The following is a 13,446-nucleotide window of genomic DNA, read 5'->3' as shown; positions in this document are numbered from 1 at the left end:
GACGTAAGGAGTCTCCCGCTTGGGCGGGTATATACGCTGATAGCAGTGCTTTTCATCCCAGGAAAGTAAAGGCTAGTCCAGACTAGTTTGGCGACTAAGTGATCAAACGAATCACATTTTAAACTACGTTGAAGCCACGTCACTAATACAATGTCAATCTGAGGCATTGATAATTGACAATGTGTGTTACATTTGCAACGGCTATAATGAAAGTAGTAATATGTATGAACATGTCTTTAAAAAAATACGATTAATTGCAGTACCTGTCTATGATGAGTTTGGCTGTCCTCACTATTATTGGAGAATATTTCACTTTCTTTCTTTGAATAGTAACAAAAAACGTTGTTTCACCCTTACTTAATTTGTGTTTGCACGCTGTAGTGTTTATATCAGCTCTTTACTTACTCCAGGCCACTAAATTCCCTGCATGAATTAATTTGCTCATATGTGACAAATGTGGCTCTGGCTGCCCTGCAATGACATCATATGTAATTATTATATTTGGTAGGCTATCAATAATATATATTTCTTTTTCTTTTTAAAAACACCAACATTAATTGTGGGAGCTATTATCTTGGACTCTCTTCCCTTTTCAGCACATGGAATCCTTTCACACAGCGTACACTGCCTTTTAAACAGTTCTGTACCACGGAACAAACTTACTCAAACAACAAAACATTACTTAATCGTGCATTCCCATCAGTTCCACACAGTCTGGAATGAAATTAAATAAATCAGACAAATAACATTGGTTTTTTTTCATCATAAACATTTTTCGAACTTTATTCTCCTTAAGGGAAGAAACGGTCTGTTCAGATGAGCAAGAGGTGAAACTGTGCATACAGTATGCAAGAGTGAAGCATATAAGAGGGCCGTTAATAACTGTACTATTATCAGGAGCATCAGTAATACCATTATCAGGAGTATTGAGAATCTGTTATTTTTCATAAAAAGACACATTAAAATAGGAGCATACATGAGGACAAGCGGCTGGTTGTTACCGGCTGCTTGAACTATCTGATTGGGTAGAGACAGCTTGTGCACAAAAAACATGGCAGCTGTGTCCCAGGTCACAGATACTTGTTTTATGTTATGTTATCAAGAAGATATACATTTATATATATATGCCACAACAATCTCGTCCAGTAGGCTTAATAAACGTTAATGCAGGAAGCCCTTGCGCATTCATTCGTTACACAAAGAGAACAAATATTTTTCTGTAGTTCAACCAACTTGTCAGGCCTGGAATTTTCATTCTTTGGCAGACTTTTAAGTATGTGCTTCATCAGCACTAAAGGTGACCTGGGACACAGCCAATGATTTGCCACTTGTTCATTTGAGTTCCTTTAGTTTTCATATATGCTTACACAGGACATACTTCCCTTTTACAGATGAAAAAGTATTTTCTATCTATTTATGTACAGCATACCGCAATACAATAATGCCTCAGATTGATAATAATGTGTATAACATTTGCAATGGTTATAATGAAATAAGTAATATTTATGAAAAATTCTTTAAAAAAAGAAGATTGATAACAGTACCTGTCAGCCATTTATATCACACAATCATTATTTCCCCAACAACGGTCTATGATGAGTTGGGCTGTCTTTACTACTATTGGAGAATATTTCACTGTCATTCTTTGAATAGTCACAAAAAACACGCTTCGTTAGGACTTTTCTCTCTGTTCCCTAAACATTCATGCATCACTTTTCTTTCTCTCTGAGTTTGTTCACACGTTCCTCTGTTGGTATAAAAATACATACATATGATATATTAAAAAAAAAGAAAAAAGTACAATAATGGCAAACATAGACATGAAGAACAAGCTTCATCAAGTGCTTTCTTTATGACCCCTCCCACCCCACCAACCCCCTTTTCTCTCTCTCTCATGTTTCCATCTCGCTTTGCTGCAGATTCCTCGTGTTTAGTGCATTCTCCAACCGCTCCGTCTCTTTTCGTCAAGACTTTGGGCTCCGACAAAGAAATGGTTCCTCAGGTCCTTTCTGTCTGGGTGGGGGCCCCATCCAGTGAAACACCTCACCATTTTCTTTCTCCTGCCCGTCTTCTTTTGCAGGTCTTTTCTCAGGCTCCAATTCAGCCTTTCAGATGCCACCTCTGTTGTCAGAGGTGTCGTTCAATATTCAGATGTATCCACTTAGTCGGTCCCTACGGTCTTATATCTTTGATTCCTTGCCTCCTTTTCTACCTTGTTTTGGCTTGAACTAAATAATGGAGAAAGTTCAGATTAATGTGATCTGAATGTGTTGAAAAATAACACCCTTCTCTGGACAATAATTGTGCAGAGAATAGTGTGATTTGTTATTATTTCACAGATATTTTACATCTCCATCATCCATTGGTGCCTATTGCAAACAATGCAATACAAAAAGAGACGGGACACCAGTGAGCCTCTTTTATCAAGATACTCAGACGAGGACTGCTGGTTTTGGATCAGAATGTTCAGTGTGTTTTACAAAGCTATTAGGTGATTATTGCCCATTTACTCATAGTTGAAAAGGGTAAATTAAACTACACATGCTTTTGAGAAATTCAGGTTTGAATTGAATCACACTCTCATTCTTAATGTTATAAATGCCTAATCTCAGATTAGGTTTGATTAAGTCTTCACAAACTGGAGGAATGTGGCTCCAGACTGAGGAATTAACTACTTGTAACAGAGTCCTTGACCAGCATTTCTACTGAGAGACACTTGGCACAAGAGGGCTCAGGAATCGAGAAGCCCATTGTAAAATATCTGTGTTCTGACAAGTCATTTAATGCTGTACTCCACATTAAAGCTTCTTAAAATGAAGGAAAAACATGGCGTTGGGTGAATTAAATTGTACTTGTATCTCTGAACATTACATTGGTAAAATGTTCCACCCCATGCGCCATTTTTTCTTTCTTAAGAAGACTTTAATCGTGAATACAGTTGAAATACTTGTTTATATGGACCTTTGTACATGGCAGACACAATTAGAAATGTCTCAAACAGAGTGGGAAGACGCAGCCTACGAGTTCATGTGCTCCACCTGTATGGCTGAGGTGGAGACGGTGAGGCAGAGGTCTTTGTGGACCACTGGCAGGTCCGCCACAGAGACTGGTTTGTACTGGATCTCGTTGGCTGACACCGTCTTGTACTGGTGCATGTCGAACGGGCACTGGACAACGGCTTCCGAGGGCTGCTGGGTTGACTGGTAGCTGCCTGGCGGTCCAGAGTTCTGGTTGTTGTTGTTAGGGTTGGTCTGGCTTTGGAGCTGGCCTGCTCTGCCCGCGCCTCTCCCACGGCCTCGACCTCGGCCCCTGCCCGGGGTGAGGCCCTGGGCCTGCTGAGCAGCCACTGTTGCTGCCACTGTGAGCGGGTCGGGGTTGTGCTTTCTCATGTGTTTCATTAGATATGTCTCCTAGGGTGGGGGAGAGAGAGAGAGGACATGATGGCAGAACCAGAAACAGAATTACAAACATAGCCCCTTTTTGAGCGCAGGGACTTCTCCACCTTTTGAGGACTCATAACGTTTCGACCTCAGGGACCAGGGTCTAAATTAAGTTTATGGGACATTTTATCCATCATAAAGGTCCTGGTCAGGAGTAGTACTTTCTGAAATTACAGGAACTTTCAGGGTGGGGTTTGCAGGGATGAACGTTACTGATTAGTTTAACTAGTGTGCCGCTCCATTCATAAAACAAGTAAGTACTCCGGTATTGATTTAGGACCGTTTAAGGGAAGAGAGTTTATTTTTGTTTGATAAAAATAAATGTAAAGTTAGGCTTTGCTCTTGGCCTCCTGCCTCAATTTTTGAGAAAGAAAAGAGAGAAAAGATGGAGTGAGCAAGCTGAGAGGGAGGAAAAAAATCAATCTGTTTTCAAAATGAGCTTTCAGGCTGTAGAGTGAGTTGATCCTGAGAAACCGTCAGCCCTATCATCCCTACATTGTGTGAAAACTACATCTGATTTGTGCTTACCGAGGTATAGGATCGGTTACAGAGGCCACAGGAGAACAGCTTGGCGTGTTTGACAGTGTGCGTGGACAGGTGCACCTCCAGGCTGGCAGCATCTGTGTAACCACGGTTACAGTTGTGGCACTTGAACGGCTTGTCTTTGTTGTGCTGCCGACGGTGAGACTGTGGGGGCAGCATAGATTGTGTTTTCCACATGCACAGTACTTCAGAATCAAATGTTGAGAGTCCAACAAAAAAAGTCTTAAAGAGACACTTGACTTTCTTGTAAAAATGTAATTCTTTGAACAGTGAAATAAATAAATTGATGTACCATTTAACTTGATCTTGACTAGGCTGGAAACATTTTAAACTCCTTTAAGAATGTTCTATTTCCTCTTAGCTTTCATGGGACCTACATATAAAGTTTACATTCACGTTTCCTCCAATTTACCTGTAGGTTGGACAACTGAGTGAAAGCTTTTTCACAGCCAGGATGGTTACACTTGTACGGTCGGTCCCCGGTGTGAATCCTAAAAAGAAAATCACAGCAAGGCACACCGGTAGTCAATGAAACAACTCACATCATACTTTATTGCTGCACTTGCAGAAAGAAAATGTAAAAAAGGGACTGAAGCGCACTATTTTAGGTATTTTGTGTTTTATCTTATTCAAAGCAACACATTGTACATACAAACAGCAGTGTTATGCTATTTCAAAAGCAGTGTGCTCCTTCCTACTTAGACCATCATTCACAAATAAAAGTTTACTTATTAATGGTGTTTTGAATGGCGTTGAGATCACAGCTTAGTGGCTCAACCCCTTGATTTTTTTGGATTGTTTGAAGTGGGGTTGTCTGAGGTACTTTTCCGTGGTCAGTGTATTACCTCCAGTAGACTGTGGTCAGCTGTCAGAGAAACAGACAGGAGTACCAGCAGGGGAGCAAAGCAATGTACTGCTGTAGCAAAACAGTCTTTAGACACCTAAAAAAAAGATTATATTTAAGTGTACGCTACATTTAGAATATTTTCCCCACTTTACCTTGCTGTCAGACAGCCCTTTCTAAAGGGGGAACAAATTCATTATCTATGCTTCCTTTAAATCCACAAGACTCCATTGACAAAAACAGTACTTTTACATTTTTAGAACACAGGAGTTATTGGTCTACTGCTGCCTGGGTCAGTTAGATTGTTTGTGTCATTGTTTGACTTTGGTGAATCTGAACTAACCACGCCACACAATAACACAAACACACAAACAGATGGAGGCAGCGGTAGACCAGCAACACCGCTGTTCTTCTAGGAAAGGAGTCTGGTGGCTTTAAAGAGAACATAGATAACAGCTTAAGTTCCCGTCAGACAGGGCTGTCTAAAGGCAAGGTAAACCGGCAAAAATATTCTAAATATTGTGTACACTCAAACTGACATTGATTTTTTTTTTAGGTGTCTGAAATACATTTGCTGCTATCTGGTCCACAGCTGTACATTGCTTTGCTCCAGTGCTGGTACTCCTGGTATTGGACCGCCGTCTACTGCAGGTAATACTCTCACACCGAAGGCAGGAAATCTCCTTAAGCCAGGTCTTGGCTGTGGCTGATAGGCAACCTTTTTTCTATTTGAAGCTCAATCAATTTTAAGGCCACTCTTAATGTCCTTGATTGGCAACTCTGATCTGATTTATAAAAATACATTTCTGACAAATCAGCACAGCATGTTACAGACACATAATCTAAAGCGCAACTAGATGCAAACGTCCACAATGCCACAACAGTCTACACACCTGCTTCCATATGGTACATGCACACATAAAAACACAACCGGCCATTCAAACCCACCCAGACCGGCCCAGACCAGTACCGTGTGTGCTGCTGTAGGTGACTGAGCTGCCTGAATGCTTTCTGGCAGTAGGAGCAGGCGTAGGGCTTGGCCCCGGTGTGGATGCGGATGTGCTGGGACAGGTAGCTGGAGTTGGCAAACGACTTGGAGCAGTGGGGACACTTGTGGGGCTTGGCCTCCGTGTGGTTTCTAACACGGGGGAAACCGGGATTGTAGGGGTGAGGAGATGGAGAGAGAGAGAAAGAGAGAGAGAAACAGGGAGAGAAAGAGTGAGAGATTTTCAAGCTACAGCATGACCAAACTTTACCATGAACTGAGGACCAAATCATGCGCTAAAGTTAACGGATCGGCGATCAATTGCGTTGACCATAGATCATTAAGTTTGAAAGTGTGCTATTTGTGCTGTGTCTGAGTTGTGAGAACACAGAACCAAAACATACAGCAAGCACAGTCACGCTTTTCTTTCTTTCTCTCTCTCTCTCTCTCTCTCTCTATTGGGGTGCCCTGCTTTGAGTGGAGTGTGAGTGTGTCTATGAATGTCTGGCACTGCTGCGGTCAAATTGAAATGTAAATTCAAGACGAGTGGCAGGCCATTGGAGTGCAGCCTCCTGCTTAAAATGAATGGCCCGAAACCCAGTGCATGTAAATGTGGGAATTTAAAACGTGGAGAAGGTGAATGACAAAGTCAAATGTCAAATTAAAACATTTATCACGAGGGCATGAATTGGTGCTATCATCACTTACATCGTCACACAGTTACAGGAAATACAAGTAAAACCATTCTACATGTCGGATTTTGAAGCTTTATGTGTGTTGGAATATGACGGTACGGGTGTGTAAAAACATGTAGGCTCTGTAAAACAATGACAAACGCAATAAGGAGCGTGCATTATTTTGAGTTTAGTATACAAAGTGTACGCACACTAACAAATCACCACTGTCATTTGTAAACATTATCACTGCCATTATCCCCTTCAATAATTTTAGATTTCACTTATTTTTCAATGGGGATGTTTTAACATTACAGGTGGCTCCAAAGACAGTGAAAGGTCTCCAGAATGTGTCTTAATACAAAAGAGGGGATGCTTTAAGGGGGGCTTGTAAAAGCAAAGGTGGATCCAGAGGAAAATAGAGTAACTGAGATAAAGCAGCATGCATGCATTCAGTACCAGGCCAAGCTTGTGACAGGATGAGAAAGTTAACACCGCGGTGGCAACTGTCGCTCTAAGTAGACCCCCTCTACCAACACTGGAACATGCATCCACCCAAAGATCTTAGCTTGAAAGTGATGGAAGCAACTGTTGAATATAATGATGAAGCAGGCGTTCAGAAAAGAACCAATCCTCACTGATAAATACATAAAAATAAGCTTAGAACCATGATTGAATTTAACTTTGGTACAAGGTGCTTAGACAGGCAGAGCTCTACTGAAATATAAACCCCAATCCCTTCGTCAGTCACCACACACACACACACACACACACACACACACACACACACACACACACACACACACACACACACACACACACACACACACACACACACACACACACACACACACACACACACACACACACACACACACACACACACGTGCAGTACCGTGTGTGCTGCTGTAGGTGACTGAGCTGCCTGAATGCTTTCTGGCAGTAGGTGCAGGTGTAGGGCTTGGCCCCGCTGTGGATGCGGATGTGCTGGGACAGGTAGCTGGAGTTGGCAAACGACTTGGAGCAGTGGGGACACTTGTGGGGCTTGGCCTCCGTGTGGGACTTGGCGTGGATCTGCATGTCTGACTTGCTGAAGAACGTCACCGCACACATCCGACACCTTGACAAGTGAGGGGAGAGAGAGAAGAAAACACGTATTAGGATGTAATGTAGGCTTACACGTCTATGGTGCCTGTTTCAGCAGATGTTCAATAAGAATCTGTGATGCCTCAAACAATAATGCTATTCTTTAATCTGAAAGAGTTTCCACTACCTGTAGGATTTGGGGCCATCTTTGTTGGTATGATCGTCCTCATCATTTGACAGGTCGTATGGGTCAGCAGTGTGGTGCTAACACAAGAACAACATATATGTTTTGACGACAGGCTGAAACACTGACAATCTATGCTGTGTAGAAAACCAGTAACAAAAGACCATGAGCAAAGAATACAAGAGACCCTCACCTGTCCACCAGCGGCGAGGTGTGCCAATATTAACGCATCACTTCCTGGAGGAAGGACCCCGCCCATTCCAGCCACTCTGGCCAACATCTGTTTGCTCTTCCTTCCTCGCTTTGATGGCGTCGGCATGACAACCGCAGGAGGGACAGCCATGTTCTCCTTCTTGTCTGGAAAGAAGTGAAAAGTAAAAAAAGACAGCAAGGTAAAGAAGAGGAAAGGGAGGTAAGGTTGGTGAGAAGACAGCAATTACATGGACGAATCTGACGCATCACATACAAAAAAGTATGAACATACATGTGTGTATGCTTGAATGTGTATGGATGTCACCAAACAAAAAAAGGCGGGAATAAATAAATAAATGGTGGATCGAAACAAAAGTCTCTTATTCAAATGAAATGAGATTTGTGTGTCTGGACTTGAGCGCTGCATTCACTAACTTTATATAAAAAAAGATTTGTCAACCAATCAGAGCCGAGGAATCTCTAAAACAGCTGTCAAACTGCTGGTGAAGCTCTTAAACCAGGTAGCGCTGATCAAATATGAATAAAGATTTTGTTAATGGATGGCTATTTCTCTTTTCAAATGTTCTAACAAACATTTTTCAGTGCACCGTTTAGCTATAAAGTGAGACAACAGTCAAGCCATAACGAAGCCCCGCCCACCGACCAAAATATATTCTTAAAACAAGTACATGTTAAAATAAAGTATGAGCATAAACTTTGACAATACTAAAACCTTACAAACCTTACCTAACATGCTGACATGACCAAAGTGACGGTGAACAGGGGCCGCGTGTTACCTGCATTTGAGTGGTGCACTGCAGATACTATCATGGTGGTGGCAGTGGGGTGTCCAGCTACAAATGACTGCGTGGAGGCGGTGGGGACCAGAGTGCCTTGAGGGGTGGTGATCACTAACCCCGCTAAGAGGGAGAGAGAAACTGTGATCTGGCTGTTGGTCCAAACAAACATTTGACATTAAACTACCGCTCCTACTGAGAGCAACTAACAATGGCTGCACTGTCCTTCAATACAGACACTGCCAATATTTATAGCCACAAAAAATACTCATACTTTGTATAAGGGTCCAAGCCAACCGATATCCTAAAACTGCTAATACTGACATGGAATACAAAGAGACTTTTATGAATGCAAAAAAATCTGTTCGGATCAAAACTTGAAGCAGCTGTAGTTGAATATTTATAGTGTTCCTGACTCGCATGCCTTCGTCTTAAAGTGATACAAAGGAACAAATGTAATAAGATGATTCATGTGAGAATGGCGAGCCATGACTAGTGAGGAAAGAAGACACAGCAGCCCACTCACCTGCGGTCATGATACCTGTAGAGGGAACAGGCACAACGGTGATGTTCTGGGTGGTGTGCGACTGGTGCAGGTGTCCCCCGAGCGCACTCATACCACCGCCTCCTCCTTCCTGTTTGGGGACTAGCCGCACCCCTGGCCCCGCGTCCACCGAGCCGGGGATGGCGAGCACAGCCGTGGGGTAGTGGGGGGAGGAGGTGGAAGACGCAGAGGCGTGAGGGAAGGGGGGCGCATTGGCCTTATCCGGACCCAGCTGCTCCTTTGCCTGTTTCAGGAACATGGCGTTCTCGATCTAGACAGCGATGAGTAGAGGGGTGGGTTGGTGGGAAAAGGGAAGGAAAGGAGGAAGGGGCGAAGCAATAAAGAGGAAAGGAGGAAGGGATAAAGCAGGAGCAGAGGAAGTGGGGATGGAGGAAGATTAAGGATGAAAAGCACGAGGAAGAAGGCCGTAAGAGATGAGGACGGCAGGTGAGGTGTGAGGAGAGTTGGGAAAAGAGGGAGTGGTATGGTGATAGACAAGTAGGTATGATTAAGATGGAAGGCCAGGCAGGTTTAAGAGGAGGAAAAGGGACACAGGGAAAGGACAGAAGAGGAGGAAAGAGAATAAAGGATAGGATGGAAAGGTGGAGAAGAGGAGTCAAGGATGGGTTAAGGTTAAATGGAGGGAAAACACAGGAGCAGAAGGTGAGGAAGATGCGTGAGGCAATAAAGGGGCATGTGATGACCGCAAAAAGAACAGAAGAAGAGAAAGGGAGGGGAGTAATGATGGAGGACGTCAGTAGTGAATGAAGTGAGGAGCAGGATGAGAGAGTGAATGTCGGGAGATGATAATCAGTCAGAAGAAAGAGGAGAAGAGGGCAATGGGGGGAGAAGAGAGAACGAAGCCGATGTGAGATGCAGGAAGATAATGGAAAAAGGACCAAAGAGGGGTTGAAGAGAGGAGAGAGGAGAGGGACAGAAGTCATCACATGATCGAGTGAAGCCTCCTCCCCATGTCAACAACTCGCATTCAAACTTTCATGTGAGACTAAGCCAACTTCACCGACTTAGCGAGCATTGTTCAAATCATTGTCTGGTGTTGTGTCACGTTTCAAAGAACTTTCCATAAACAGTCAAGGTCATGAATCGCTTCCTGGCATCTTCTGACAGCACATACCACTATACCATGTGTATTTCAAGACAATTCCAACAATAAGGTTGTCTCTACCTGTCCTTGTACAGTGGGGACGGGAGACCAAAAGTATGACGAGTTGAAATGGGAATCGTCCATTATTTCTGTAATTAAAAAGCAACACACTTAGAAAAACAACTGCCCTCCTCCTCTTCCTCCTCCTCACTATGCTTTTTTTTTTTTTTTTTTTTTTTTAACTTTCATGTGAAACGACACCATGCATGGCTGCATTTCAATCATCTTAGTTTGTTTCCTTTCCATGTATCCTCTCCTCCATTGGATGACACACTGCACAGGTTTCAGGGTCAGCGTGGAGGACTAGCATGAGCCAGCGGAGCTCATATGTTTGTTGTGGCTGGTTATGGTGTCCAATAAATCAGCCACTTCGATAGGCAAGCAACCATTGTTTCTGAAGGATCCCAGTCCAGTAAGATGTGAAAGATAGCTGTTACACAACTGCCTGGTTGAAGGGAAATGCTTTTTTGGTTTATGCAGTTTTTTTGTTTGTTTTATATTTTATTATTTGATCAGATTTACAGAGAAGAGGATGTGAAAGGAATCAGGCAAAGATGTTCAATCCCGTGGGGGGATAGAAGGTGTAAGAGTTGAGAAAACACAAATGATAATCAGTCTTTGAGGCTTTTGATAAAGTTTTGTAACACAGCCCATGCACTTCCTGACACGTCTCTTACAACAGTTTGCATCACTATTAACAAACTACACAATCTTAGAGCGGTGGCTTTTTTTTAATCAGTTTTAATGAGTCTAGTTTTGGAGTGCAACCCAATGCTGTGCCAAAATGTTCTGACCATTTATCGGCTGGAGGAGTAACACAGAGGCTTCCAGACTGGACGCCAGTACAGTATGTGTTGAAAAAAAAGAACATCCTTTCTAAGAGAGCATGATATGGTTTGCTGAAGACAACACTCACTGATTTAAATAAAAGACGACTGTCTATCTTTCATCATCTAACCTCCAATCTTCTGTTTCCCGATCATCTCCCACTGACACATAGGCAACATGTTTTCTGTAGCACAAAGAAGGAAGTTTCATAGTTTCATTGTTCTATTTTTTTTTTTTTTGCCATGCATTTGCACTTTATTTCCACACACTTTGCTACTGTTACAGACCGGTGGCAAAAAAAGAAGTTGAGGTTTTCTGTATGCATGTGGAGATTGTGAATGCCATGCTTAGCCATATTTCCACATACCAAGAAAAAGCATGCATGTAATTGCATGTTAGTAAAGCCGGCATGACATTGTACATGAATAAACTGTTGTGAGCCCTTTTAGCGAAATGTTGGCCCATTAAAAATAAAATAACTTCAAACATTACAACGTAATACACTAATAAAATAAACTCTGAAATAACTGAGGTGTATAAATATTGCATGCAAAACATCTGCAACGCATACCTCAAGGCATGTTTTACGTTATCTCCTCTGCAGCTGCACATCCTATACATAAATGAGGGCACGCGCCAATACCTTCCCCACAGGCTGCAGCTTTCTGCCGGGTTCACTAGTCAGTGTGTCAGGGGCACGAGCTGGCTCCAAACACTGTGGCACTGTTAGCTGACGTTAGCCCTGCTTAATACATTCTTGTCAATAGCAATTTGTCATAATTTGTTGAAATCAGAAAACCACTTGCAAAGCACTCAGCATCTATGTGTTAACGTTACAGTGCAGCTAACCAGCTGCCACGGGGTATCTGGGTAAAAAAAACCCAAACATGGCTAGCGTTAGCTGGTGGACGCAACAAGACAAGGGGAGCTAGCTAACTTGCCTCCATTAACTCTCTCCTTTTGTTCGCTGGCTTGCTCTAGCTACAAGGAGGCCTGTGTGTTCTAAAGCTCAGCCTGCTTGCCACTGTGTAAACACAAACACCGTTGCTCCCTACGCCTCCGTCCCTCACTCCCTGCTCATCTCGCTCAGAGAAAATAAAAAAAAGAGAAAAAAAAAAAGTCTCGAATAAAAAAAAAAAACGAAGACAGGAAAAAAAAAACGTCGACGCCGTCGCCTCTGTGGGAGACGCAGCTTCATGCAGACTTCCGGCGGTCGAGACGACGGCGCTCTCAGACAGACTGAAAATAACAGTTAATTAACAGCGGACTAATAACTCCTGGGTTAATTACCGGTGAAATCGACTCCCCGTCAACCCCCCCGGAGCCTCTTCGGGTCGGGACAGTTGGGAAACTTTGTCCAAATCCGCCCCTCAAACCCCTCAGATATGCCTTTTTTTCCTTCCTTTTTTTCCTTTTTTTCCCTCCAGCTCTCCCCAGCAAAGTCAAGTCAGAGGTAAACAGCTGCGTTTCCGGTCACGTCTTTAAAAAAATAAAAGCCATATTGATTTTCCATTCCGTTTAAACGAAGGATGTACCACTGTCAAATTTGAAAATGTATTCTGAACTGTCAGAATTGTCAGCTCTCTTTTGCCTGAGAACATTTATTTTAATAATAATTTGACTATCTATTTGGAAGGTGGACGCTGCTCTCCATATGTTAAGTATTGGTTCCAGGTACCACTGAGTGTGTTTCATTTTACACACATTAATACCTGGTTTTCTTGGGCGGATTATGTCTTAATTTTGAAGACAAAATCATCTTACTTCCTGCAGTTTTTGTATTTTTTTATAATCTTAATTTAAAACTGTAATCATATACAGAACCAAAAGTAAACACCAGAAGAGTGCCAGACATAGAGAAGAAAAATACAACAGAAATGAGCCAAATCCAACATAAAATAAATAAAGTAGAAATAAACACCCAAGTAAATAACAATAAAATTCACAGAAAAGTATTGCATACATTCATTGTTTGTTTTTTGTAGCTCTTTTGTCTTGTGTGGGAGAAATCATTGTTCCATTTCCTTCATAAATATAAAGAATTGAGCCTTTTGGGGGGTACATTTACGTGTGTGAGTGTTAAATTCCGCCAGAATTCAAATAAGATTAATAAGAAAAAATGCATTCATGGTTTTGTCTAACTTCCTGCACGTTGGCTATCTCT

The 13,446-nt window shown here is 42.4% G+C and overlaps 1 protein-coding gene across 3 annotated transcripts; it reads right to left on the bottom strand.

The window, feature by feature from the left end:
- Window positions 1-779: 779 nt before the first annotated feature.
- Window positions 780-12,707, bottom strand: znf384a (zinc finger protein 384 a). Of its 3 annotated transcripts, none has more exons than XM_054605714.1 (12): window positions 12,573-12,707; window positions 11,371-11,466; window positions 10,476-10,543; window positions 9,272-9,560; window positions 8,746-8,868; window positions 7,950-8,113; window positions 7,760-7,836; window positions 7,382-7,606; window positions 5,798-5,965; window positions 4,396-4,474; window positions 3,969-4,127; window positions 780-3,410 (listed from the first exon to the last, which is right to left on the bottom strand). In XM_054605714.1, the coding sequence occupies exons 3-12, from the start codon at window positions 10,536-10,538 to the stop codon at window positions 3,018-3,020; spliced, it is 1,740 nt and encodes a 579-aa protein (XP_054461689.1). In that variant the 5' UTR covers window positions 10,539-10,543; window positions 11,371-11,466; window positions 12,573-12,707; the 3' UTR covers window positions 780-3,017. The 3 variants fall into 3 exon arrangements, with proteins under 3 accessions (XP_054461689.1, XP_054461686.1, XP_054461687.1); XM_054605711.1 differs by having other exon boundaries at window positions 11,413-11,466; XM_054605712.1 differs by lacking the exon at window positions 11,371-11,466.
- Window positions 12,708-13,446: the final 739 nt, after the last annotated feature.

Source organism: Anoplopoma fimbria, chromosome 10, assembly GCF_027596085.1.
Source record: "Anoplopoma fimbria isolate UVic2021 breed Golden Eagle Sablefish chromosome 10, Afim_UVic_2022, whole genome shotgun sequence".
NCBI lineage: Eukaryota > Metazoa > Chordata > Actinopteri > Perciformes > Anoplopomatidae > Anoplopoma > Anoplopoma fimbria.
The sequence above is the reverse complement of the archived record's forward strand: the minus strand, read 5'-3'. Positions and strand labels throughout refer to the sequence as shown.